Genomic DNA, 26,438 nt, shown 5'->3' with positions numbered 1-26,438 from the left:
GACCCCATGGACCATAGCACGCCAGGCCTTCCTGTCTTCCACTGTCTCCTGGAGTTTACTCAAATTCATGTTCATTGCATTGGTGATGCTCTCTAACCATCTCATCCTCTGCTGTCCCCTTCTCCTTTTGCCTTCAGTCTTTCCCAGCATCAGGGTCTTTTTCAGTGAGTTCTCTCTTCGCATTAGGCGGCCAAAGTATTTGAACTTCAGCTTCAGTATCTGTCCTTCCAATGAACAGTCAGGGTTGATCTCCTGTAGGATTGACTGATTTGACCTCCTTGCAGTCCAAGGGACTCTTAAGATTCTTCTCCAGCACCACAGTTCGAAAGCATCAATTCTTCAGTGCTCAGCCTTCCTTTTGGTCCAGCTCTCACAGCCATACATTACTACTGGGAAATCCATAGCTTTGATTATACGGACCTTTATCAGCAAGGTGATGTCTCTGCTTTTTAATATGCTGTCTAGGTTTGCCATAGCTTTCCTCCCAAGGAGCAAGCATCTTTTAATTTCATGGCTGCAGTACAGAAGTACAAACAGATTCATATCCTAAAGCAGGATAGTCTTCATACACCTGTTAAGTTGGACAGCCACACCCATATTTTAATACTTCTCCAGTTAAACCATCTATACTTGCAGCCATACTATTTTCAGTATTAATACAGAATTTATTATTTCCTTTTCATCAATTTTTCTTTAACACTAGCATTTATAGCATTCATTTCAATTCTACTGTTTGACACAGCACTACCATTTCCATCTAAATCCCTAATTTTTCTTCTACCATTCGTCCTTCCAGATTCCTCCAAAATCATTTATTTACTTTTAATTTTAAGTCTATTCACTCTACAAAAGTTCCTTTCTCAGCTCTTTTCACATTTCCAAAACATTTCACTTCTATCAAAATAACTTTTTTCTATCTTTTTTCTGGGTTGATCTTGCTCTTAACTATATTCTTTGCAACTATATATTTTTTTTTACTATATACACATTATACAATATACAGTAAGGTCTTTCTTGTCCTCATTTCTGCAGTAATCATTATATGCATTTTTCCTCACCCCCACCTCTTTTACTTTATCATTCCACCAAGCATAATTTTTTAAACTCCTAATTAGCATAATTCCACACACTTTTGAGGCAGTGTGTAACATAATTCTTTTCACTCTGTTCCAAGCAGATTTCACATCCTCTTTCCTTACAACTAGTTTTTATTCATTCTTTTCTTTTCCTATAGTCATTTTATTATCATTATACTGCAGGTAGCCCTAACTGATGGGAAGCAGGCAACAATATGCTGACTTTCAAGGTCATCTTCGGATTACAGATACCTAGTTTGCATAAAATAGTATGATCATGCTTGTGGTTTATAAATATTATTAAGTAAACAAAGAAATAAATTGAACTTTATTTGTATTTGGGGCATACTGGCCAAAATATACCAAAACTGATCACTCCTGCATGTGGTCAGGATATGATTAATCCAGCCTACTCTCTCTCTATTTTATTAAAAAGCATTGTGTGACAGCTTCTATTGACCAAAGCCATGATGGGCCATGAAATGGGCCTAGACATTCATAGGTCCATCTTATAAGCAGGTGAGATATAATATCTTAATGCTAACTCACATAAATAGTACAACAAAAAACCAGCATATTATGTAAGGAGCAGATGATATGGTTCCTTCAGTGCTTACTAAGTGGACAAAGTTCAGAAACTGACCTTTCAAAATTCAAGCCTACTGTCTTCCCAAAATTAAGTCCCAATGACTTCCCTATTGCATAATATAGTACAATACCTTTAGATTGTCGGTCATGTGATTCAGTGAGGAATTTTTTAATTTTGTCTGATGGTATTGCAAAGGAGATTCCAGCAGTGACTTTCAGAGTATTAATACCAATCACTTCCCCATCCTGTAGTAATGTGAATAGTTAAGTAAGCATAAGCTTTTCAAATAAAGGCTGCAATTCCTATTCTGTAAATTGAATTAGTACTCTTGTCTAGCATCTATAGCACATAGCATCTATAGTTCTAAATTGATTTTGAGCTAGAATTTGAATATTGCTTTCAAAATAAAATCTGCTTTATTTCCACTTTTAGGGTGTAATTGCATGACAATATCCTTAATCTTCTTCAGGAGATGTTGCAAGCACAAAATGGACTAATGCAACCAGGCACTGCTGCAGATCTTCCTAGCTAAAGAAATATTCTTGACAGATATTTCCTCAGAACCATACTTGCTATATTTTCCTAAACTGATGCCCTCCAAATATACAAAGATTGCTGATCTGAGAATTCCCATTTAGAATGGCCAGTGGGAAACTGCATCTAAGAACTGAAATCCCAATATACTTGGATGGCATCAATTTAGGGAAGTTTTAACAGCCACGTATAAAAGGACTCCAAATGACAACAATTTTGTGAGATCAAACAATATCATTTCATTTATATAACTTGTTAGTCCATTTCCTGCAGTAGGTTGAGAACTGGTAGCTCATAGTAGTTTAGCTATGGCAAATGTGATATGAAAAGGAATATAAGGGTATCGACATCTCACTGATATTTCCCAGTTGCCAAATTTTGATTTACTCAGTAAATGTAGGGGCCAATACACCATAGGAGAAAATAATTAAATAACATAAGAACCAAAACTGGTAAGGAATCTGGGCCTTTGTTTTGTTACCTGCCTAATACAGTGTTTAAGAAAAATATTAAGAACCTAAAGAATATTCTTATTTACACTCAAATATGCACTCAGTACAATTTTGAATGCTGAACTCCAAGGATAGCACATAGAATCAAGAATGAGTGATTAAATAAATATAAACTCTATTATTTGGGGAGGGCATGGAAGAATGCCAGTTTTTATAAAATCCAAAACTTCAAAGTACGAAGGAAAAAACAACACTTACCAAGTTCACTAAAGGTCCTCCAGAATTTCCATACTGTAAATTTAGGGGGAAAATGCCTTTTAATCTTGTGTTTTCACTGATTTAGAAATATCATTTATGTTTTGAAATATACTTGCTACCTAATGCATTTTAGAAACGGTATTCACATTTACTTATTCACAACATTTCTTCACAGGGAGGTAAATATTCAAACCTAAATGGAATAAATTTAACATGAGGTGCTTCCAAGATAGATTGACTCATAGTACTTCTATTGAAAGACAATGTTTAGCTTATGATCCATGCATATATTATGTGGTTAAAGAACATGAAACTAAGAGTTGGTAAACTGAGTCATTATAAATGGGAAAAATATACTCTTTGGGATTGTCTCCTCAATACAATTTTGGAGATAATTAATATAGAAGAATTGCAGAATAATTAACCTACAACATAAAGATGAACTGAGATTTAACAGATCCTTCCAGCACTGTCAATAATCAATACATTGGTCTATGAAAAGTTATCCTAAACACAGACATAATCATGAGAGGATTAACACTCAGCAAGCAATCAAAACCTTGAAGAACAGGAAGAGAGTTAAAAGTGACTGATTTGAAAGGTATGCCAGGACACCAGAGACCCAACAAAAGAGCATGATAGGCAAAATAAAGTCCTTCTTGTTCATCAAATCTTCAAAATCTAAGCAGGGTCAGAAGTAGACTAGAAGTAGAAGTAGAATGCTGTAGACTAAACTGGAAAGCAATGACAAACAAAAAACACACCATCCTAGAAGAGGCAGTGGTTCCATATTCTTTTAGTATAGAAGTATGCATTTAAGATAAGAAATTTATGAAATGTGTCCTACATTGATAATGGCATCTGTTTGGATGTAGTCCATATCAGAGTTTCTAAGTCCCAGCTCTTTGCCTCCTCGTTGGGTGGTGCTAACAATCCCAGTAGTCACTGTATTTTGAAGAGAAAATGGACTTCCAATTGCAACCACAAATTCACCAGGCCGTAACTCTGCTGAACGTCCAAGAAGCAGGACTGGAAGCTTTGCCTGCAAGTAGAGAAGATAAAAACGACGTAAAACAATAAGATCACAACATTGAAGCAGAACTTGGTTTGCAGCAGTGTTTCTCAACTTGGCAACTTTAAGATGTGTAGACTTCAACTGCCAGAATTCCCTAGGCAGCCTTGCTGGTTTACAGTATTTAGAGTTAGTGGAACCTAAACCCACAATAAGAAAAAAGCAAATAACTTCAAACTCATGAATGAAAAACAGATAGATGGGAGTACGGACTGACCTATACAATATAAAAGCCTCCTTGAACCCTTATTTTTCTGCTGCAGCCTTGAACAGGAAACCATTATGGATAGAGACACATGCACACATATGTAACTGAGGCAAAATTATGCGTGCAAAACTGAGAGTTGAGGGAGAGGGGATATACATAAAGAACATCAAAATAACTTTTCTGAATCTCATTCTGCTGCTGTGTCACTGTATCTAGGATTAGAGCTTTGGAATGATCAAAAAGTTTGGTTTAGGCAGTAAATGATTCTACAAATGATAGCTTGAATAGATTTTAAGCTCAGGAAGAGGAAGAAGAATCAACAGACTAAGACTGAACCATCAGGGTAAGTACCCTTCTTAGAGAGTAAGTCAGCACCTTCTATCTCACCCCATGACTTTGTCCAGTAATATGCTAGGGGAAAAAAAGAGGAAAATAATAAAAACTAATTTATCTGGGAAATTAAGCAAGGGAAACAAATACGTAAACACTCATATGCTATCAGCAATAACCAAGTCCAATTGCAATTATTTGTCCCATAATTGTCTCAAACAGATGGAATTTGTCCATTCTTGGACAATTCGAGCATCCTAAATATAATATGTATCCTTTATATTAAACTACTACAGCAGGAAAAGTTGGTATTGGAGATGAGAGATGTGCCAAAAATAATATCAGATCAAACCCTGATAAAAGTAATAAATTTCCTGATACAGACATATAGCTACACACCCTCGAGTTATTTCTGTTAAGAGAAAGGAAATTTATAATAACTAGTTGATGAGTAATGCAATTATTTGCAGTTGCGCTGAGTCTTCAAGTCCAGGCCAGTATTGGTGAAACGTTAGTTCAACTTTCTGGGTGATTCAACATGCCTTCTGGAAAGAGATAGCCTTCTCTTTTGTGAGATTTAAAAAAAATCATCTGCAAAAAATTTCCTAACTCAGGAGATGTTTTAAAACATAGTTTTGCAAAGCAAAATGTGTAGCATACAGGACATTTCCAGAAGAGAAAGATTTTTTAAAGGATCTATTCTCAAATAACTGTATGACATGTTCATTTGCCAATTTGTCCTTAATCCTCTATCAGCATGGCAAATATCAATTTTTGTAAACTAAGAAGCCTCCCCTTTATTTTAATAAAAGTCTATTTGCACTCAGAAGTTGAATCAAACCAATCAAATATGGCAAAATCTAAATGCTTTCACTTATGAATTTTAAAGAGGTTGAAATAGTTTGCCATGTGAACATAAAATCTACATTTGCCAACATGCTTGTTTGTACTACAATTCTCTCTTCCACATTATCTGAAGACTAATGTGATTTAAACATTACTTCCATATGAAAATGTTCCTGAGCGCAGAGTTTCAACAAAAAGATTGATACCTGGAGTTAGACATATGAAGTATAAAGCTGTTAACACATGTGCAACTGTCCAAAACTGTTGGCACTACCAACTATCACTCAATAGTGAGAAAAATAGGAAGTGGGATCCAAATTTAAAAAGCTGATCAGTAGTGAACAAAAGCAGCCCCAGTGATGATGCACCCACAGCTTCTAATGCATTTTGCTGCCTGAAATCAGGATGTCACCCCCACCCCCATTCCTTGTATACTCTAGTCAACTCTACTGAAATATACTTCAGCAATGATGGAGCAATATCTTCTACTATTCCTGAAAGCAGCAGGCTAACTTTGGGGACACCGAACAGTAGCCCTCAATTCTTCTCAAGCATCACGTTGTCACCTCCCAGTATCTGCCACCTGAGGCAACTGCCCTATTTTGCCCATTCGTTGCCAAATTCTGAACCATTGGGCCAGACATCATATTCATATCACTCTTAGACAATGCAAGGCCTAAATCAAAGGTGTGTAACCAGAACCTTTGCTAGCCTAGAATACATTTTGACAGAGTAAAAGAATGAACTCACACATCATACTCTGTCACTGTGTTTAGCCTATTGTGTCAACCTAGTCATTTCAGGTTGAAAACTATGGTTTATGAGTTAGTGTAATGTATAAACCCAGGCACTAGTGGCTGATGAAACAAACCACAGATAAGCAAGCCATAACTTAAAAAAATGTGTGAATCCAGTCAAAACCAGCACTTACGAATAATTAGTTTTATTTTAAAAAAAACTTATATAAAAAAAACTAAGGGAATGCTTTTATTCCAGGTAGGAGTTAATAACATCAACAAATTCTGAATTAAAAAAAATAGACAAAAATGAAATGAAGCTAGCAAAACTCCAATATTTTGCCTATCTCCTTATTCTAATGTGACTTAGCCATATACTAATTGGCATTGGCAAGTTTTCAAGAATGTACTACCTTAACTTTATTTAACTAATTAATTGGAACCACCACTCTGCCTTAATAAGTTGACAATTCCCTTCTCCAAGTTTCTAAAAGAAGTAAATCTTTTTGAAATAGTGGCCTGTGGTGCTGCTGCTGTAAGGAATGAATACTTTCCTCAGAAGTCTCTGTATTTGGGAGTCTGGGATCACATTTGTTTTTAATGTTTTTTTCCCTTCATCTTCTTATTCAAGAAGGACAATAAACATCTAAGAACCTATCTGGACTAGTTAAACTCTGAGTCTTATACAACCACTGCATAAAACTACATGCCTTCCAGCAATATACAATGAGTAAAGAAAAGAAGGTTCGACATGCCAAAGACTTAAATCTCCTCCCCATGCCCTGCTGAATCAAGATGTAGCTTAGGGCAAAACATAATAATTTCTGTCTTCCTTTTCTTGATCCCTTTTTTGGAGTCATTTAATAACATTTCCATTGTGATATCATGCATACAGCGCTGATGTTGTATAGACTGGCAAGTATTGTTTTAAGTTCAGAAAGACAAATTTCCTTTTAACATAATTAATGTCAGGAGCACTGATGGTGAACAGGAGAGGGCCCTTATCCAGGGGGGAAAACGCATGCGTAGTAGGGAGGAGTTGAGCAGTCATTCAAAGAGACACAGAACAGACCCGCCTTGACTTTTGGGGTTTATCTGTATGGGTTTTCTCACGCTTCTTCAGTTTGTTAGGATTTTCTGTCTTATGTAGCAGTAATAAAACACTAGAGACCTATTCCTCGTCTCAGCGTGGTTCCTGACGGTTAGGACAATTAATTCCTAAACAGTGAAATTATTATCTGCAGACTCATATACAGAAGGAACAAAACAAACCCATATTGAGTTTGGTAGCAGCAGTAAATTTAATTCCCCTCAGCCTACAACTACCAACAGGCTGAAGCAACATCATCTGCATTTTCCTCACAAGGAAAGGCCTAAGGCCTAACATTTGGAAGTCAAAATAATAGAGAATCTTCTTTCAGCAGTCACTGGAATGAATATAATGTAGGTGTGATTCCCATTTGCATTAATGGGAACTAAGCTCCCCATGGTATTGAGGTTTGCTGTTCAGATGAGCTTCTACCCAAGAAAAAGGTTGGTAGACAACTGTGCTCCCATCATTAATGTTAATACACCATGACCCCATGAAATCCCTGATAAGACTTTACCATTTTGAAGAAAATTGAAATATGAGCCATTCCTGCAGCAAACTGAAAATCAAAGTCTGTCTGAGGAAGTGTACTGAAAAGGAATAGTATAATTTTCATGAAGTCATTTTAACATTTATAGATAAAAAAGAGATAGAAGCATTCAGAGATCACTCTATGCAAACTTCTTGTTCTGTAACAGCAACCCATCCAATGTTCCCATCCCCAGAGCAATCCAGACATCCACTGGCAGTGACCTGCATAAGAGGAAGCAGCAGTAACATTGGGCAGCAACATCTCAGGGTAAGGGAGGCCAGCTTTTAGACAGGCCTAATCATGCAATAAGGTACCCAAAAAAGGGATCAAGAAAAGGAAGACAGAAACTATATTAAGGCAGGAACACTGTGCTGTTTTTTAAACATGCCAAAAGAAGCAATACACTTTCAACTTCAGTTTTTAGAAGCTTGCAATAAATTCACAATTTTATAGATCAGATTCTAAATCTACAAAAGAAAAAAAAATCCACCTTGAAGTCAAACAGTGAATCATGCAATAAGGTACCCATGGTACATAAGGAGTGTGTAATACATAAGGAAAAATGTTTATGTTTAATGAAAGCAGAATTCTCCTATGGATAGGGGGACAGGAGTTGCTCCATTTCCTATAGAGTGATGATACAACGAAGGCCAAGTCCAGTTTGTCCTTATTCTGCACATTCACTTAATGACTAGGAATGGAAAAAAATGTGAACTTTTACCCTCCCCATTTCTCTCTTGCTCATCTATTTGTCTGCTCAGTTCATGTGGTTTGCTTGGTTTCTCTAGCTCTGTGGTTACTCTGTTTGTGCAGCCAGAGGGAATATGAAATTTTTTCCTGTGTACACAGCCGGTGGAAAGCAGTAAAGCAAACTTTACATGTTTATTCATAAGTATGTTAATAAATGGCAGTTATGAAGATAAATTGAGTTGCATTTCAGAAATGTCTCTTATAAAACATTGGACATCATCTTGACCCAAAAAGATATAACCAAACCTCAGAAAGTTTCATCCCATGTGTTTACCTTATTGTGGTTTCAAGACATCTAATGGAAGCAGTCTTTGAAGGAAAAAAAGTTATTCCACAACTTCAGAAGGCAGTTTTTCTTTTCATTATTTGTATATTGTGGTAATAGTGATTAGTTAGTTTTTAAACTCATCAGAAGACTTAAGGCCTCCTTCAAAGTAAATCTGAGCAGGAATGAGTAAACAGACAGATTTCCAGTAAGTATATTCGTAACTGAAAGCATCTGGCCCTTATTACGCTATTGTTAATAAGCCTTATACAATATGTGTTGGAAAACACTCTTAGGCAGTGCAGGCATGAGAATTATGGGAGTTGTAACAGGACATCTTGAAGAATGACATATTGAGGAAGGCCATATTGAATAAGTTGCAAGTACGCAAGTTTCCATTCAGATTCTGCAAATAAACAAATAAAAGTTTCTCCTTTCTGCGATTAGATCCTATTAGTTTGACACTGTAGTATATTTTGAATTAACGATGCACAATGTGCATGGTGGTATTTATGACTGTAGTTTGGTAATAAACTATGGTTTATTGTTATGAGGATGCAAGACCTCTTAGACAAGCATTCCCCCTCCTCTTTCCACACCACCACAATCATAAGCCTTCTTTTTCATATATGATGTGATTGAAGCCTAAAAAGTAAAGTTAAATTATGGTTTGTTGGCACTAGTCAGCCTCTTAAAACAAGTCCAAATAAACTATATGTACTCATATAAGATGAACTGCAGTATGTCAGGTTATTACGTAATTCTAATGCATAGTCTAATAAAAAATAATGGAAACTAATGTCTCCAAATTCCTCCTACAGTATTTGTGATGAGAGGAGAGCATGTAAGCCAAATGCTTACTTAGGCTTACTTCCTTAATAATAAATCATTCAAAACCAGCCATTGTCTGTGTATTTATTTGCCAATATTTTCCCTCGTTCAATACCTGTACTTATTTCTATGTCTCTGGCTGCAGATATATTGTTATCAGGACGCACATAACTTTGAACTGTATGTATGTATATAAATAGTGATACAGAATAGCTAAACATATAAGTATTGCTTTTCAGAAAAGAAAACAATTTATATCCAAGATTAGAATACTTAATAAGCAGAAGTTAAATAAATAGAAAAGTGAAGTTTCTTTCAAATTGAATTCCAACTCCTGGTGACTTTACAAAACTACTCTACAAGTTCATGTAGCTTTTTTGGCAGCAATACAGAAATGGCTTGCTACTGCTTTGTTTTGGGGCATCTCACCTACAGCATTGGTGTTCCTGAATGTTGCCCATACAAATACTAACCAGTCTGGGCCCTGCTTAGCTTCTGAGCCCAGCGAGGTACTGCCACCTGCTATAAACTTAATAAATATACAAGCTTATAGAAAGATGTTTTCAGTTATATTAATTGCCCCCTCCTCACCAATTCAATTAAACCAAGACAGGGAAATAACACCAACAGCACAGCAATTTAAGGTACTAAACAATTCATTTGTTTTGGCCTTTAACCAGCCACAGTGGAATCACAGGATATGACCTGTATTCATGATGGCTTTTTATCCAGTTATTTTTTGCTGAAGAAACAGAAAACCTTCATTAAGCTTTGAAATCTGACAAGGACACTGTGCTAGCCTTGCACTATTCCACTTCTATCTCTATAATATAGCAACAGCACAGTATGTGTATCACAAAATTTATTTATTTATCTAATTTATCCCCGCCAATCTCCTCCAGTCGGGGGACTCTGGGCGGTTTACAACAATCGATTAAAAACCATAACCATAAATACACAAAATAAAATACAGTAATAAATAATATAAATAGAGGTAAAAATAAAGATAACCACCTCATGAGCCATGAGAATTAGAAGGTAAATAATGGTGTAATAAGCAGGCAGCCCCAATATGTAAACACAAAAACAAAACCACCTAATGTGGCGTGAACCAGTATTTAGCAAGAATCCTACTGTATCCCTATTTGCTCCAAATCACGAAAATTACAATTTTGATTTATACAAATACTATATTTGATTGAAAGTAAAAAGAATTTTGCTCAATATTTTGATTCATTTAAAATGAACTTGGGTATATACTGAAAGGGCCATTTATGATTCCTTCTGAAATAAGTGAATACTGTGGTAACAAATATAACAAAATAATAGATACCAAGAAATACCAACTGGTAATTGAACTAAAGAGTTACTAATTTGACTAGAATTAGAATTTGCCTGCCCTTATGTTCCTGCTAACAGTGATGCTTTGTAGACTACACTGTGGCTGCTTTTTTCATTTTCTGCTTTTTTCCTTTTATCAATGATTTCCAAAAATTATCTTCTCTTTCTTCAGTAAGCATTTATAAAGAACCCTCTTTCTCTAAGGTCACACATTCAAATCCAGTATTACAACCACAAGTATCCCAGCAAGGTGAAATTTTGTCAAAATGATGGAATGTGGATCATGATGTCACAATGCAAGGTCCACATAAACATGCTTACATGTGACATCATGATGCAAGCACAAAAGGATGTCATTTGATTGTATGGGGATGTCATTTGATTAATCCTTAATCTCCTCTGCTGATGCACATGGTACGGTCCATCTCAATTATATTATAGCACAACCATACGGAAAGTCCTAAGAAATCTGTTTCTAATTTATGCTAAAGACTTTTTCTGAGGAAAAAACAGATTAATCAGTAGAAACCAGTTTATTCTACTGCAGCCTGTAACTCAATTCTTCATTTAATTTCTTTTCCTGGTTTTTTTTTTAAAAAGCGTCCTATTCTTAGCCACAAGTTAAAGGAAAATTGTATGCATGGGGATATAAGAACATAACTGTTTTTGAAATGTCAGTATCATGGAATTTTACAGCAAGTCTTCATGCATTTTGACCCAGATATTTCATATCTTCATATTTGTGTTATCTGAAGGAAGATGGAAAATATGCTGCAGAAAAAAGAATGATAAAATGGATGTATTCAGCAACTATTTAAGCATATTAAAATATTCCAGTTATGGAAAATTGTAAAAGGACAATGTTTCATTCATACAGCTTGTCAAATTTCTATTGCACATAATTTTAACCCACTAAACAGCAGAGCATTAACTTCAGAAAAATTTAAAAACAGTATGAAACAGTAAGCAACTACTTTTTAACATGTAGAAATGTTCATTCTACTATTCAATCGTATTTAATTTTTCTAATAGTTCTAAAAAACATTTTTGAAAATATGCCCCTTATAAGGAACAGCTTATTGAACAATGCCCCATACAAAGCATTACATTGTTTAATAGTTTACAGAGCGTTTATAAAATTAAAAGGTTTTAAAACATCTTCTTGCTTGGGCATAAGAATATCTAAAAAGAATAATGTGACTGTATATAACTTAGTTTGTATTAGCTAGAATGAAGAGTTTCCTGCAGCACATTATTTCGGCGTTTCCAGAAACAATGCATGAAATAATTCCGGAAACAATGCTTAAAAGGAAATTGCTGAATTCAGCTACTGTATGTGTCTATCTACTTATTTCCTCTGTTCATCTTTGCCACAGCTCAGTCTCACAATATCTACCACTACCAGTTAAATACCATTCCCTGTAATCTCTGCATAGCTGGAAAAAGTTTTCACTGTAATCCTAACCCATTCAGGCATTACCTAAAGCAGACTGTCCACAATCCATGTGAGCTTTCTAGTCAAGCTCCACTGGCTTCCTACCTGTATATTAACATGCAGAGTTATGCATATGAGACTTTTTTCCTGCAAACATTCGTGCCAAATGTGCAAATATCTGCAGGAAGCTCCTATCATTTAAACGATGCCAGTGGAGAGCAGGGTCTTTTAGAATGGTCACATGGTATAACAGATGTGTGGCCAGGGGGAAGGGGGGTGAGTTCATGCAACGATAGCTTGACACTTTGATTCACAAGAATGCCTCAATGTCCTAGATAAGAAAATAAGTGTGAGTAGCTGCTGCCAATACTTTGATAATGACCATTTTTCATAAAAGGGAAGTTTGGTTGGTATAAAATATACTGTATTTGCCTTTTGGTAAATGGTTGGTTTGTGATGACCACAGCCATATTACTATTCCTTTATGAATACTTTCCCCATGAAAGTGATTTTGTAATATTGTCCACAGCATGCTCCCAAAATTCCAAATATATCTACTGGCTCCAAATGTTTGTCTACTCCTACCCTAACTAACTTTTCCTCTCCCTCTCAAGTACCGGTATTGAGCAATTGTATTTTGTGTTGAATAATGAGAACATATTAGGAATTATGCTGGTGTACCATCCAATCCTTTGCTAATCAGTGTTTTTGGCTGAATCAATAACAATGATGTCACTTTTTGTATTCAGGATTCCCAGAGTGCTGATTCAAGAGCACCTAGATTTACATGCTGAAGTCACTGGTTCAGGAAGTTTTGATGCCACTATGCCTGTCCTGGGAACACTGTTAGTCCAACAAATACTATAGCAGATAATTGATGAACTGATTAATTTTTTCAACTGGCCAGGAAGATAGTGTTCTGAAAGTTAAAAAAAAACCTCTCTCTCTGTCATGATCTAATTGAGATTTAGATTTCAAGAAATATTAACATGGTCTATCCTTAGACTTTAATAGATTCCCATGAATTCCAGAGCACTGTGATAAAATCTTTTTCCTGGCACTCTGCTCTAGGCACTCTGGAACATGCGGAGCCATGATTGTACCCAAATATATCTCTTTTGAGTACTGCCTAGGCCACTTTATAAACAATTGAAGCAAAACTGAAACGAGCTAGGAGAATCTATGAAGCTTGTGTCGAGGTCTGTGAAGCTTTGATTAAAGCTATTTAATTCTGCCTATTTTGGGACAGTGATGGTAAGTTTATTCCTTTTTGTATGGGCATAAAATAATGAAAAATATCAAACTAATATCAAATACTCTGGATTTTTATTTCTATCTATGTATTTCCCTATGAAAATTCCTCTGCATGTATATCCAATAAGTTCATGCCACGTATCCAAAAAGTTATTCAACTTATATAATAATGACTGTGCTGTTTAACAGCTGCTGAATATCCCTTCAGGATTTGAAATTCTGGAATAAAGATTTGTGTACCTGTGTGTTCCATTTCCTGAAATATGTAGCAGTGGAAAAAAAGCAGTTCATCTTTTTAAATATGCCAAACACATGCACACCAGCAGTGCATTAAAAAGCTTTGAAAAAGCATGAATTTAATGACAACTCCAACTCATGAATTTAATGACAAGCCACATGAAAATCAGACCACTCTAGAACAAACATAAATATTACATTTCAGACAGCTATCAAACCTATGCCAGAAGATGATTTCCAAAGCAACTGAGTTATGTATACTTAATTATGCATTCTGTTTCACAGGGCCAAATTGTAGAATTAAGACGTTTTTGCCTAGGAACAGTCTGTACTCCTGGCTAGACTTTTGCCTTGAAGAAGCATAAAAGGGAGTCTCCTTAGGGATAGAAAGTATCTTTTAATTTCAGATGGCCGCATATTAAAAAGCCCACCAATCCCAGAGAAATAATCTCCTGGTCTACTGGAAGTCTTTTGACATATGGATTGAACAGCATTCTGCAAGAATGTATTCAAATCCAAAATAAGGAATGTATAACCATGCCCTGAGGGCTATTGTCTGTGTTTCTTTCTTGCCTGTGGTCTACTTGAACAGTATTTCCCATTATTATACTTCTGTAATAACTTCTTAGTTCATCAGATGTGTAATGCTTGTTTTGTTTGTAAAATACAATATATCTAAGAACAGCAGACTTTTAATTAAATATTTCAACACATGGAATTGTATTATTTTAGTCAATATGTTAATGGAAGAATTGAATTAATATCAGGACAGCAATTATGTGTTTTTCTAACTCATTAAACCATTCCTCCTGTTCTAGGTGGGAAAAAAAAGATAGGAAAGGCCCAAATATTCGGTTCTTGAATTTATTTGCATATTTTCTGTTCCTTTGGGTAAGGGGATATGACTAGAGATACATAGGAAAGGAAGGGGATTCATTTTTTAATATACTGCATGGTTAGTTATAATTATTTGCAATCCCACAAGATTCTAAATCTTTAAATCTTCTCATAACCAGCAGAAATTGCAAAACATCACACTGAGACATGTTACTTCCATCCCAATATTAAAATCCTAAGCTTAATTACATGGATACTGCCCAGAGTTGCTGATGAGTGGACAGCCTTAAACAAACAAACGTTTGTTAATAAATCACTGAGATTTATTGATACACCTTTTCAAGTCCACTGCTTTTTTACTATTATTTTTAATAAGAATACACGGCTATTCTCCAGATAGTAGATGCACCTGAAATCTTCTGCTTAATATAAACTCACCTGAGTATCTATTTTTATTAGTGCAATATCTGCTTTCTCATCAATATCTTTAATTTTAGCTTCGTATGTCACACCATTCTTCAGCTCCACTGTCACTCTGTTCTTATTGGTAACCACATGAGCATTTGTAACGATCAGTCCATCTTCAGAAACAATGAATCCTGAACCACTGGCAACAGAAATTTCCCTCTTTGTAAAAGGAAATCTAAAAGACAATGCCAATATCAAAAAATAAATTAATTTCTAAAGATCACAACAATCATCTGCATCTTTGATATTTTTATACTTTATTGCCAAGTTCTGTGATTCCTTACATACTCAGCATTTTCAAAACATATAGATCACTGCATTTTTCAAAAAGATGTAAAGTATTTAAGAGCATCATAAAATGTTAATTTAAAATATGTTATCTTTGAAATCCACAGAATCATCAGGACAAACAATGCAGTTTGAATATCTTGTTTACCTGCGAAACAATTCTATATGAACAACAGCTGGGGCTATCTTCTCCACCACATCTGCAATAAAATTGTATTTATACCGCAAGCTGTTGGGATCTTCCTGACCTAAAGAGAGAGAGAAACACTTGTCATAGAGTATCATCATGATCTAAAGAGTTGCACACAAAATTGCAAATTGCCTATATTAAAGGGAGGAAACAACTTTATTCCTGAGAAGTTATTTAGCTTGAAGAATTATGAAGGTAATAAAAACTGCAGTAACATTCATTAGAAAGTACTATACTGCAGACAAGCTAGTTTAGGTTCCAGTTCAAAACATACTTGTCCAAATAAGCTACCAAAAGTATGAGATTTTGATCAAGGGAGAGGATTTCATATTAAAGAAAAGTCTTTTGCTTTATAGTTTAAATCCTGATTGGTCATAAACATCACTTATTTTTAAAAGGTATTTTAAAGCTTGCCTATATAACCGCTGTGTATGAATCAAGTGCTTCTCCCTGCATCATCCTCATCCTCACATTCTACGCAGTAATAATAGGAGTATATAGGCCATTTTCATGACTTTACTTCTTAGTGTAATATAAAGGCATTTCCGTTTCAGTAGAGGCCCTTATTAATAACTATACTCCTCCTGAACATTGAGTATAGTTTGCAGGGTTGTGCAAACTATTTAAATTCAAATGTTTTGAGTGTGAAATAGTTATTTCTAATTTGAAATTACCCTCATTGAAAGCACTCTGACACTATCCTGACTTTGCTGGAAGTATTTTGAGCTTGACAGGTAAGAACACTCCTAGTCTTCGAAAAACCTAAAATCTCTTAGATGGTATTAATGATTATGGTGTTCCGTGTAACGTCAAAATAATGTCAATAATCAGATCCCTCTCATTTTATTGCCAAAATACACTGAAAGACCAGTATCTAGGGATAATAGTTTAGTCACAGCTGCTGTACAAGATGATCAACAAAAAATGTCAACAGCCAAAAGCTAGCCAAGAGAAAAGGAAACTTATCAACTTCTACAAGGCCAGCTTTAGGTCAGCATTCTTTGGAGCATGAGGAGGAAGAGCAGAATGCTCTGATGACAATGAAAACTTCATTGACTCCTTTGCTATCTTTCCTCTATTGGAGCACACAAAAATTACTTAAAATATTCATAAGCAGAGGTTTCTCCTACCAGCAAATCCCAATCAAATTTAGCACAGTTGCCAGACTCCGTGCCAGATCCAGACTCTGTGCCATTAATATAGAACAATGTCCCTCATTTAAAATAAAGCTTGTTTGCATGAGAACCTAACACCCATTCAGGAGATTGTTCAAACAGTAACCAACGCAACAACACAACCTGATAGTATCTCCTGCAGTTACTGCAGAGATAGTAAATGACAATCTTATCAAAAATCTAAGCAGGCACCTTCTTCTCTTCTACCTCCTCCTCACTCCATGGACACCAATTTGATAGAAATCACATGTCTCTTCGGAGATATTCAGAGCAATCTCAAGAATGCAAAGCCATAATGGAGGACCCTCTCAGGAAGATATCTGACCTTTTAAATTGTTGTCAGAAGGACTGCCCAGTATATGAGCAGGAATCAGAGAGACAGAGAGTCAGGACCAAACTGAAGATTGTTGATAGTTATTTTTTCAACCTTTCCATTTATATCATGAAAGAAAATACAACTTCTTATGAAGTAAGAGAATTTCCTTTCCCCACCCCTTACTTTTGTCAGAATAGTCACTGCCTGACTGATTCCTCTATATACAATAATTGAAGAGAGCAGGATGATTCTGATTTGATACAAGAGATAAGGAGCCATTCTCCTCGCTTCATTCAGATTAATTTCACCTAAACACCAATCTCTCAGCTTAACTTCACAGAATTTTGCAACCTAAAAAGCATAACAGGAAAAATTACAGATTTAGTCATTTATATTATTAGTAAATCAAAATTTACTAATGATGGCCTAGAAGCAAATTGCCTACTTGTCTTTGAATAGTACAGGTTTAAGTTCAATGTTATATAGGGGACATATATATTTAAAGTGGCAGACATTTGTTAATTAATGTATATATCCCACCCATATATACCTTGTCTCAAATGTAACATTTTTGGCATTACTGAGAAATCTAAGATATCATATGATATTAAATGGAAGCTTCAGTGAAAGATTGGGCCCACATGATAGCACTTTATCTAAAAATCCAGCAACATCCCCTATGTAATATTGAACTTAAACTTTTAATATCCAAAGACAAGTAGGCAATTTGCTTCTAGGAGACCATTGTTAAATTTAACCTTTATATCTCAAATAATGTTGTGAGGACTATACAATAGAATTTACATATTGAATACAAGAACAAAACAAGCACAATCAGCTATATAGTAATTATATACGGCTGATTCAGGATTTTTTAAATTTTAAGATTCACCACTGAGAATTGTGCAGATAGCAACCATATGCCCCTAGTTCTAAACTTGAGACCCATCACCTACTGTATTTGCCATTTCCTTATTAAGGCTTCTATTAGATACAGATATATGGCTTTCTTATATAAGATGGTCAACAAGAGTTAATTGCCAACCTCCTGAATCCCAAATATTGTTACAGATTCCTTCCTTCATCATCACAAATCAATTAAATGAAAAAAAAGTATCATGAGCTATGAAAAGTTAACCTAAATATGTCAGTACTGAATAGTCTCTAATAACAAAATGAGCAACCTTTTCATTGCATTCAATCTAAACAATATTTTATTACAAATATAAATGCGCTAGGGAGGCTCCAACTGATACATATACAGAGAAAATCCCCTACATGCTCCCTACATTAACAGGAATAATCCCCTACATATCATGTATTTGAGTGTATCACAATAGAAAAAAAACAGTGTAAGTCCCTACTAACAGCAAAAAAGAGAAAGGCTGACAAAGAATCTTGGCAGCAACTGATAATGGCAGCAAGTGCAAATGACTCAGTGATTTTTTGGAAATTAGTTGCACCAGTTCTGAACACTGAGTCACTCTATATTGAACGACACATCCCACTTGTCTTTTGGGAGGGCCATTTTTCTGAATTATATGTGGGTGAAAATCTTCACCCAGTCTTAAGGGACTGACAGTGTAAGCAGTTTGCCCACCATCTCAATTTCAGGAACAGCCAAATTAATCAGTCAGCTTAAGTCAGGGAAAACCCCAGGAGAAGACTTCATACCACATGAGTTGATTAAAAATCATTCAGAGTCCAGTATTGGCCTCACTATTGGCTCAAGAACTGCCTTCATTGTTTACTTACACTGAAAAATTCAACTAAATCTCAAGAAAGTCTGCCCATTATTATCTTCATCTTTAAGAACGGTAAGAAAGATCTGTTATCATCAGGAGCTGGCCACCGTCTGTAAAAATTGCAGCGTAATAGTGCATTGATGATACTTCAACGATGTAATAGAGATACAAGTGAATGTTGATAGTACTTATGATGTTATAGGAAATGAATTTTTGGGTGGCAAGAATATGCCAGAAAAGATAAATTAGAAGAAACCTGCTTCTGGGTGATCAATTAGTCTTCTACAGCTGGTGATACACCATGAGAGATGGCAAATCTACCCAGTCAATCTCTGCTTGGAATAAAAGTTGCAGCATTGTATGCTATATTTTCTTCGGTGCAGAGTAGGAAGCTGAGGATACAGTAGCTGTCATCAATACTACTGTGAAATACAGCTGTGAGATTCTGGAGGATAAAAATAGCTGGTTGAGCAAGAAACGGAAGTCATATTAAGCAGCCTATTCACGTGAAGAAACAACAAGTCAGATACAATTGTGCTATCAATGTTTTGTTGTTTATTCGTTCAGTCGCTTCCGACTCTTCGTGACTTCATGGACCAGCCCACGCCAGAGCTTCCTGTCGGTCATCAACACCCCCAGCTCCCCCAGGGACGAGTCCGTCACCTCTAGAATATCATCCATCCATCTTGCCCTTGGTCGGCCCCTCTTCCTTTTGCCCTCCACTCTCCCTAGCATCAGCATCTTCTCCAGGGTGTCCTGTCTTCTCATGATGTGGCCAAAGTATTTCAGTTTTGCCTTTAATATCATTCCCCCAAGTGAGCAGTCTGGCTTTATTTCCTGGAGGATGGACTGCTTTGATCTTCTTGCAGTCCAAGGCACTCTCAGAATTTTCCTCCAACACCACAGTTCAAAAGCATCGATCTTCCTTCGCTCAGCCTTCCTTATGGTCCAGCTCTCGCAGCCATATGTTACTACGGGGAACACCATTGCTTTAACTATGCGGACTTCTGTTGTCAGTGTGATGTCTCTGCTCTTAACTATTTTATCAAGATTTGTCGTTTCTCTTCTCCCAAGGATTAAGCATCTTCTGATTTCCTGACTGCAATCAGCATCTGCAGTAATCTTCACACCTAGAAATACAAAGTCTTTCACTGCTTCTACATTTTCTCCCTCTATTTGCCAGTTATCAATCAAGCTGGTTGCCATAATCTTGGGTTTTTTGAGGTTTAGCTGCAAGCCAGCTTTTGCACTTTCTTCTTTCACCTTCATCATAAGGCTCCTCAGTTCCTCTTCGCTTTCAGCCATCGAAGTGGTATCATCTGCATATCTGAGATTGTTAATGTTTCCTCCAGCAATTTTAACTCCAGCCTTGGATTCCTCAAGCCCAGCATGTCGCATGATGTGTTCTGCGTACAAGTTGAATAGGTAGGGTGAGAGTATACAGCCCTGCCGTACTCCTTTCCCAATCTTAAACCAGTCCGTTGTTCCGTGGTCTGTTCTTCCTGTTGCTATTTGGTTGTTATACAGATTCTTCAGGAGGCAGACAAGATGACTTGGTATCCCCATACCGCTAAGAACTTGCCACAATTTGTTGTTGTCCACACAGTCAAAGGCTTTAGAATAGTCAATAAAACAGAAATAGATGTTTTTCTGAAACTCCCTGGCTTTTTCCATTATCCAGCAGATATTGGCAATTTGGTCCCTAGTTCCTCTGCCTTTTCTAAACCCAGCTTGTGCATCTGGCGATTCTCGCTCCATGAATTGCTGAAGTCTACTTTGCAGGATCTTGAGCATTACCTTACTGGCATGTGAAATGAGTGCCACTGTTCGATAAACATTCTTTGTGGTTTCCCTTTTTTGGTATGGGGATATAAGTTGATTTTTTCCAATCTGATGGCCATTCTTGTGTTTTCCAAATTTGCTGGCATATAGCATGCATTACCTTGACAACATCATCTTGCAAGATTTTGAACAGTTCAGCTGGGATGCCGTCCTCTCCTGCTGCCTTGTTATTAGCAATGCTTCTTAAGGCCCATTCAACCTCACTCTTCAGGATGTCTGGCTCTAGCTCACTGACCACACTGTCAAAGCTATCCCTGATATTGTTATCCTTCCTATACAGGTCTTCCATATATTCTTGCCACTTTTTCTTGATCTCTTCTTCTGTTAGGTCCTTGCCACCTTTGTTTTTGATCATACCCATTTTGGCCTGGAATTTACCTCCAATGTTTCTAATTTTCTGGAAGAGGTCTCTTGTCCTTCCTATTCTATTGTCTTCTTCCACTTCCGCGCATTGCTTGTTTAAAAATAATTCCTTATCTCTTCTGGCTAGCCTCTGGAATTTTGCATTTAATTGGGCATATCTCCCCCTATCACTGTTGCCTTTTGCTTTCCTTCTTTCTTGGGCTACTTCTAGTGTCTCAGCAGACAGCCATTTTGCCTTCTTGGTTTTCTCTTTCTTTGGGATGTACTTTGTTGCCGCCTCCTGAACAATGTTGTAAACTTCTGTCCAGAGTTCTTCCGGGACCCTATCTACTAAGTCCAGTCCCTTAAATCGATTCTTCACCTCCACTGCATATTCCTTAGGAATATTAGTGAGCTCATATCTAGCTGATCTGTGGGTCTTCCCTAATCTCTTTAGTCTGATCCTAAATGGTGCAAGAAGAAGTTCATGATCTGAACTACAGTCAGCTCCAGGTCTTGTTTTTACCGACTGTATAGATGTCCCCCACCTTTGGCTGCAAAGGATGTAGTCAATCTGATTTCGGTGTTGTCCATCTGGTGAAGTCCATGTATAAAGCCGTCTCTTAGATTGTTGGAAGAGAGTGTTTGTTATGCAGAGTGAGTTGTCTTGGCAAAATTCTATCAGCCTATGTCCTGCTTCGTTTTGTTCTCCCAGGCCATGCTTACCTGTAATTCCAGGTGTCATTTGACTGCCCACCTTAGCATTCCAGTCTCCTGTGATGAAAATAACGTCTCTTTTAGGCGTGTTGTCCAGTAGGTGCTGCAGATCCTCACAGAACTGCTCTACTTCAGCTTCTTCAGAATCTGTGGTTGGGGCATATATTTGGATCACTGTGATGTTAGATGGCTTGCCCTGAATTCGAATTGAGATTCTATCGTTTTTTGGATTGTATCCAAGCACTGCTTTAGCCACTTTACTATTAATTATGAAAGCTACTCCATTTCTACTGTGGTCCTCTTGTCCACAGTAGTAGATCTGGTGGTCATTTGATGTGAAGTGGCCCATTCCAGTCCATTTCAGTTCACTGACGCCCAAAATGTCTATCTTGAATCTTGACATCTGACCAAGAACCACATCCAATTTGCCCTGGCTCATAGATCTTACATTCCAGGTTCCAATGGTGTGTTGATCCTTAGAACATCGGATTCGCCGTTCACCACCAGCACCGTCAGCCGCTAGCCGTCCTTTCGGCTTTGAGCTAGCTGTGTCATCACATCTGGGGCTAGCTGAACTCATCCTCTGTTCCTCCCCAGTAGCATTTTGACCATCTTCCGACCTGGGGGTCTCATCTTCCAATGGTATACCGACATATCCCTGGTTGTACTGATCCATTTAGTTTTCACAGCAAGAATACTGGGGTGGGTTGCCATTACCTTCCCCAGGGATCGCATTTAGTCTGACCTCTCTGTCATGACCTTCCTGTCTTGGGTGGCCCTTCACGGTTTAGTTCATGGCATCATTGAGGTGCTCAAGCTCCAGCACCACGACAAGGTAACGATCCTTTGCTGAAGGCTATCAATGTACCAACAGATAATTTTTCTGGTGCCATTTTCTGCTCAACCAATATTACATTTTTGTTTTATAATTGGCCATAACTACAGACATTTAATAAGCAGACAAGCCATACTCACATAGCAGACATAGCACCCCTAATATCCTTTCAAAATTCCAAAAACCCTGTTCAGGTTGTAGATCCTTGCTATTCATATAGGCATAAATCTAGGATATCAATTGAACAAATAAAAATAATACACTTCCCCATACATGTTCCTACTTGTGATATGCCTAGTATATGCATGTGTGTTTGTATGTGTGTGTTACTACTGCTTGTAAACTTACTCAGTTTTTATTGCTTCTGTTTTATCTTACTGGCTACTTAATGTAGGAGTTTGTTCTCTCTTTTGTTCTCCTTATTTAAATTGCGTTTTTGTTTTCTATTTATTAACCCTGCTCATGACCACTTTGCCTTCATGGTACTTTCCTGATTTGTGGTATACATTCTAACTAAGCTTCCTTTATTGTGGTTTTGAATAACTCTCAAGTATTCCAGAGAGATTTTACTCTCTTAATTTCTCATGCAACTTCCTTTTTACCAATTCCCTCATTTTAGAGAAGTTTCCTCTTTTGAAATCAAATGGGTTGAATTACTTGCTATTTCTTTCTTACAGTTGTAATCCAAATTATTCAATCCCCACTGCAAATCAGGTTGATTGTCAAAATGTACAGACTTTCAGCTCTTTGCAATGAACAAATCAAACAAAAGCAATTGACAAAAAGTCGGCTCCAATATGCTCAAAATCATATAAATAAGCCACAGAAGTTTTGAGATTCTGTTCTGTGGAACGATGAAACAAAACTGGAACTTTTCGGCCCAATGGATCAGCGGTATGTCTGGAGGAAGAAGAATGAAGCATACACTGAAAAGAACACTCTGCCTACAGTTAAGCATGGTGGCTCGGTGATGCTCCGGGGCTGCTTTGCATCCTCTGGCATTGGACACCTGCAGCGTGTGGATGGCAAGATGGATTCACTGAAGTATCAGGAAATCCTAGGAGAAAACGTCATGCTGCCTGTAAGGAAGCTGAAGCTTGGGTGTCATTGGACCTTCCAATAGGACAATGACCCCAAGCATACCTCAAATTCCACTAAGGCTTGGATGCAGAAGTCCTGGAAGATTCTACAGTGGCCATCACAGTCACCTGACTTGAACCCCATAGAAAATCTCTGGTGGGATTTGAAGAAGGTGGTTGCAGCACGCAAACCCAAGAATATTACTGAACTGGAGGCCATTGCTTATGAGGAATGGGCTAAGATTCCTCAGGAACGCTGCCAGAAGCTGGTGTCTGGCTATGCATCTCGTTTGCAGCAGGTCATAACAGCAAAAGGGTGCTCTACTAAGTACTGAAGATGCTTGCCATGAAGGGGTTGAATAATTTTGAGACTGGAGAAGTCATTATAAAATTGCATTTTCAGTTGACTTTAGGGACACCACTTGAAGCATTCATTGTGTTGAGCTATTTCAACTGTTTTTGTTTGATTTGTTCATTGCAAACAGCTGAAAGTCTGTAAATTTTGACAATCAACCTGATTTGCAATGGCGGTGGAATAATTTCAATTATAACTGTACATATAATTTTTACTTACATATAAATCAGACTGAATAATTGTCTAGTCCTTCAGTCAATTCAACAATACTCATACCTTGAATTTGGTCTAAGATGTCAGTTAGAATGAAATCTCTGTTCTAGGTCACAACTATTTAAGGCATTTAGAAATATCACCTATTCATTGGGGCCAGAACATGAATCTCTCTAATTAATGTAAGGATAATTAAGTCACTCACCGCTCCATCACTTGTCAGCTGGATTTCATTTTTCATTTCAAATGTCAGAATGGCCAATATCTACTACCTTCTGATTAAGTATGTCAAATTCTCTGTGTAAACCAGTTATGTATACTGACTATAAAGCTATCATATTCAACTTATGTAAATGTGGAACATTTCTATGAAGTTCAATACAACCGTTTTCAAAAGTGGGCTAGGCTTTTTGCCTTTTTCCCCCAAAGTGCGAAGCCCAGCCCCAGCCTGGCCCAGCAACCAGGCCGGGCATGCCTCATCAGCAGCAGGAGCAAGAGGATGGCAAACGTCAGTGTGGTGGCAGAGCACAGGGTGGCAGGGGTCTCAGAGTGCAGGTGACAAAGCAGCTGTGGCTGGGACTGGGCTGGGGCAGCTGCAGCTTCCTTGGTTCTGGGGCTGCTTGCTGCCTGCAAGGTGGGGTGCAGGGCAGTCAAAAGGGCAGAGGTGGGAGGGAGACAGGCAGGTGGTGGGAATTGGAGGCAGTCCCTTACCTGAGGCTCGGGGCTGGGGGGACCAAGCCTGGAATGGCTTGGATTGGGGTGGGTACTTGCTTAACAACTCACAATTCTAGGTTAACGATGGCAACTGGGACTGCCAGGATTGCCGTCACTAAGTAAAGCAGTCACATGATGTCTTGCTTTATGACCACATCACTTAGCAACAGAAATTCCAGTCCCAATTGTGGTCGTAAGTCAAGGACTACCTGTACAACCAGCGTATTTACATTCTCTTCTGCTCTATAAACTGGAGGGAGGCGATACTTTAGTTTTTGTTCTAAAATATAATTTTGTGACCAATACTGAAAAACAGTTTTATTGGAAAGCACTTTATCTTCCCATCGAAAAGACACCAGAACATTTATAATAGAATTCTGTGATCAATTAAAACAATAGGCCAAAGAATCTTCATGGAACCTTCATTCATAACTTAATCATTGCTCAGTCTTTTAGTCAATGCAACACCTTTTAGTGCTACATGCTTGTTGGATGGCACAAAGATAACAAAAGTGAATGACAACTACTTAAATAGATTCCATAGTTATTTACTGATTTAACATACTTCTACCCACTGCAGTCACAAAACTCTTGGCAGTTTACAAGCAACACAGGCATTTAAATAAAACATCCATGGTAGGAACTAAAATATATGCAATTCTAACACCACAAATCAACAATATCATAAACAGTCAAACTGGGTAACGTAATCTTTGTACTTTGTATGTGTCCCTAAGAACTTCACACAACTGTAGGTGTTTCTGGATTCTAATTCTTATAACAGAGGAAACTTTACAATCTAGTAATTGCTACAGTACAGGATGCATTTGATCAAAAAGGTACTACATTTTTTCCTTTCACCCACAATGACCAAGTTAAAAAATTCTGAAGCTGAATGAGACGAACTATATATTGTCTTTGGGATCACCAAGTTGAGATGCTGCCAGGGTTATGCAGCACTAATACTAGAAAGGAAAAGTTAAGGTTGCTGCCCTTTTTCTTTTTTGATACTTGTTTTTAAAATATATTATTCTGCATTACATTTCTCAAGAAAGGGTACAAAACAATTATGATTTTAAAAAACACTCCAAAAAGAAGTGCAATTATTTAAATGCAAACCATAATTATTCACCAAGGGCCATAAATATATAGGGAAAGCTGATTTTAACATAATCTTTCATGAATCAATTTATGTATATACAGAACAAGTTCACTGATAAGGCTCTCAGAATGAATAAAGTGGCATGTTAACTGATATAAAATACTCTAAATTCATTATGCCAATAACTTTAAAGGTAAGATTTATAGCTCTGTGCAATGTGACAGGTAGGCAGAATTTATGAATTAATCTAGTTGTTCTGGAAAGGTTACCGCTGAGGAAATAAATTATGCTTATAAGAGACATTCTCAAATGAGGGAGTAAGCATGTCATTGGTTTATTCCTGACCCACTATTATTAAAACAAAATAAGAATTCTGCACACGA

General features: G+C 37.0%; 1 protein-coding gene across 1 annotated transcript in view; it reads right to left on the bottom strand.

Moving 5' to 3' along the window:
* The window catches only part of HTRA1 (HtrA serine peptidase 1), a 48,242-nt gene that overhangs the window by 8,790 nt on the left and 13,014 nt on the right, over window positions 1-26,438 (bottom strand). The window contains exons 2-6 of the mRNA XM_063307289.1: window positions 15,579-15,678; window positions 15,113-15,317; window positions 3,757-3,951; window positions 2,910-2,942; window positions 1,796-1,910 (exon numbers count right to left, since the gene is read on the bottom strand). Coding sequence (XP_063163359.1) covers window positions 1,796-1,910; window positions 2,910-2,942; window positions 3,757-3,951; window positions 15,113-15,317; window positions 15,579-15,678 — 648 coding nt within the window. The remainder of the gene's footprint in view (window positions 1-1,795; window positions 1,911-2,909; window positions 2,943-3,756; window positions 3,952-15,112; window positions 15,318-15,578; window positions 15,679-26,438) is intronic.

Source organism: Candoia aspera, chromosome 6 (genome assembly GCF_035149785.1).
Source record: "Candoia aspera isolate rCanAsp1 chromosome 6, rCanAsp1.hap2, whole genome shotgun sequence".
NCBI classification, from domain to species: domain Eukaryota; kingdom Metazoa; phylum Chordata; class Lepidosauria; order Squamata; family Boidae; genus Candoia; species Candoia aspera.
This window is presented reverse-complemented; position numbering and strand designations above follow the sequence as displayed.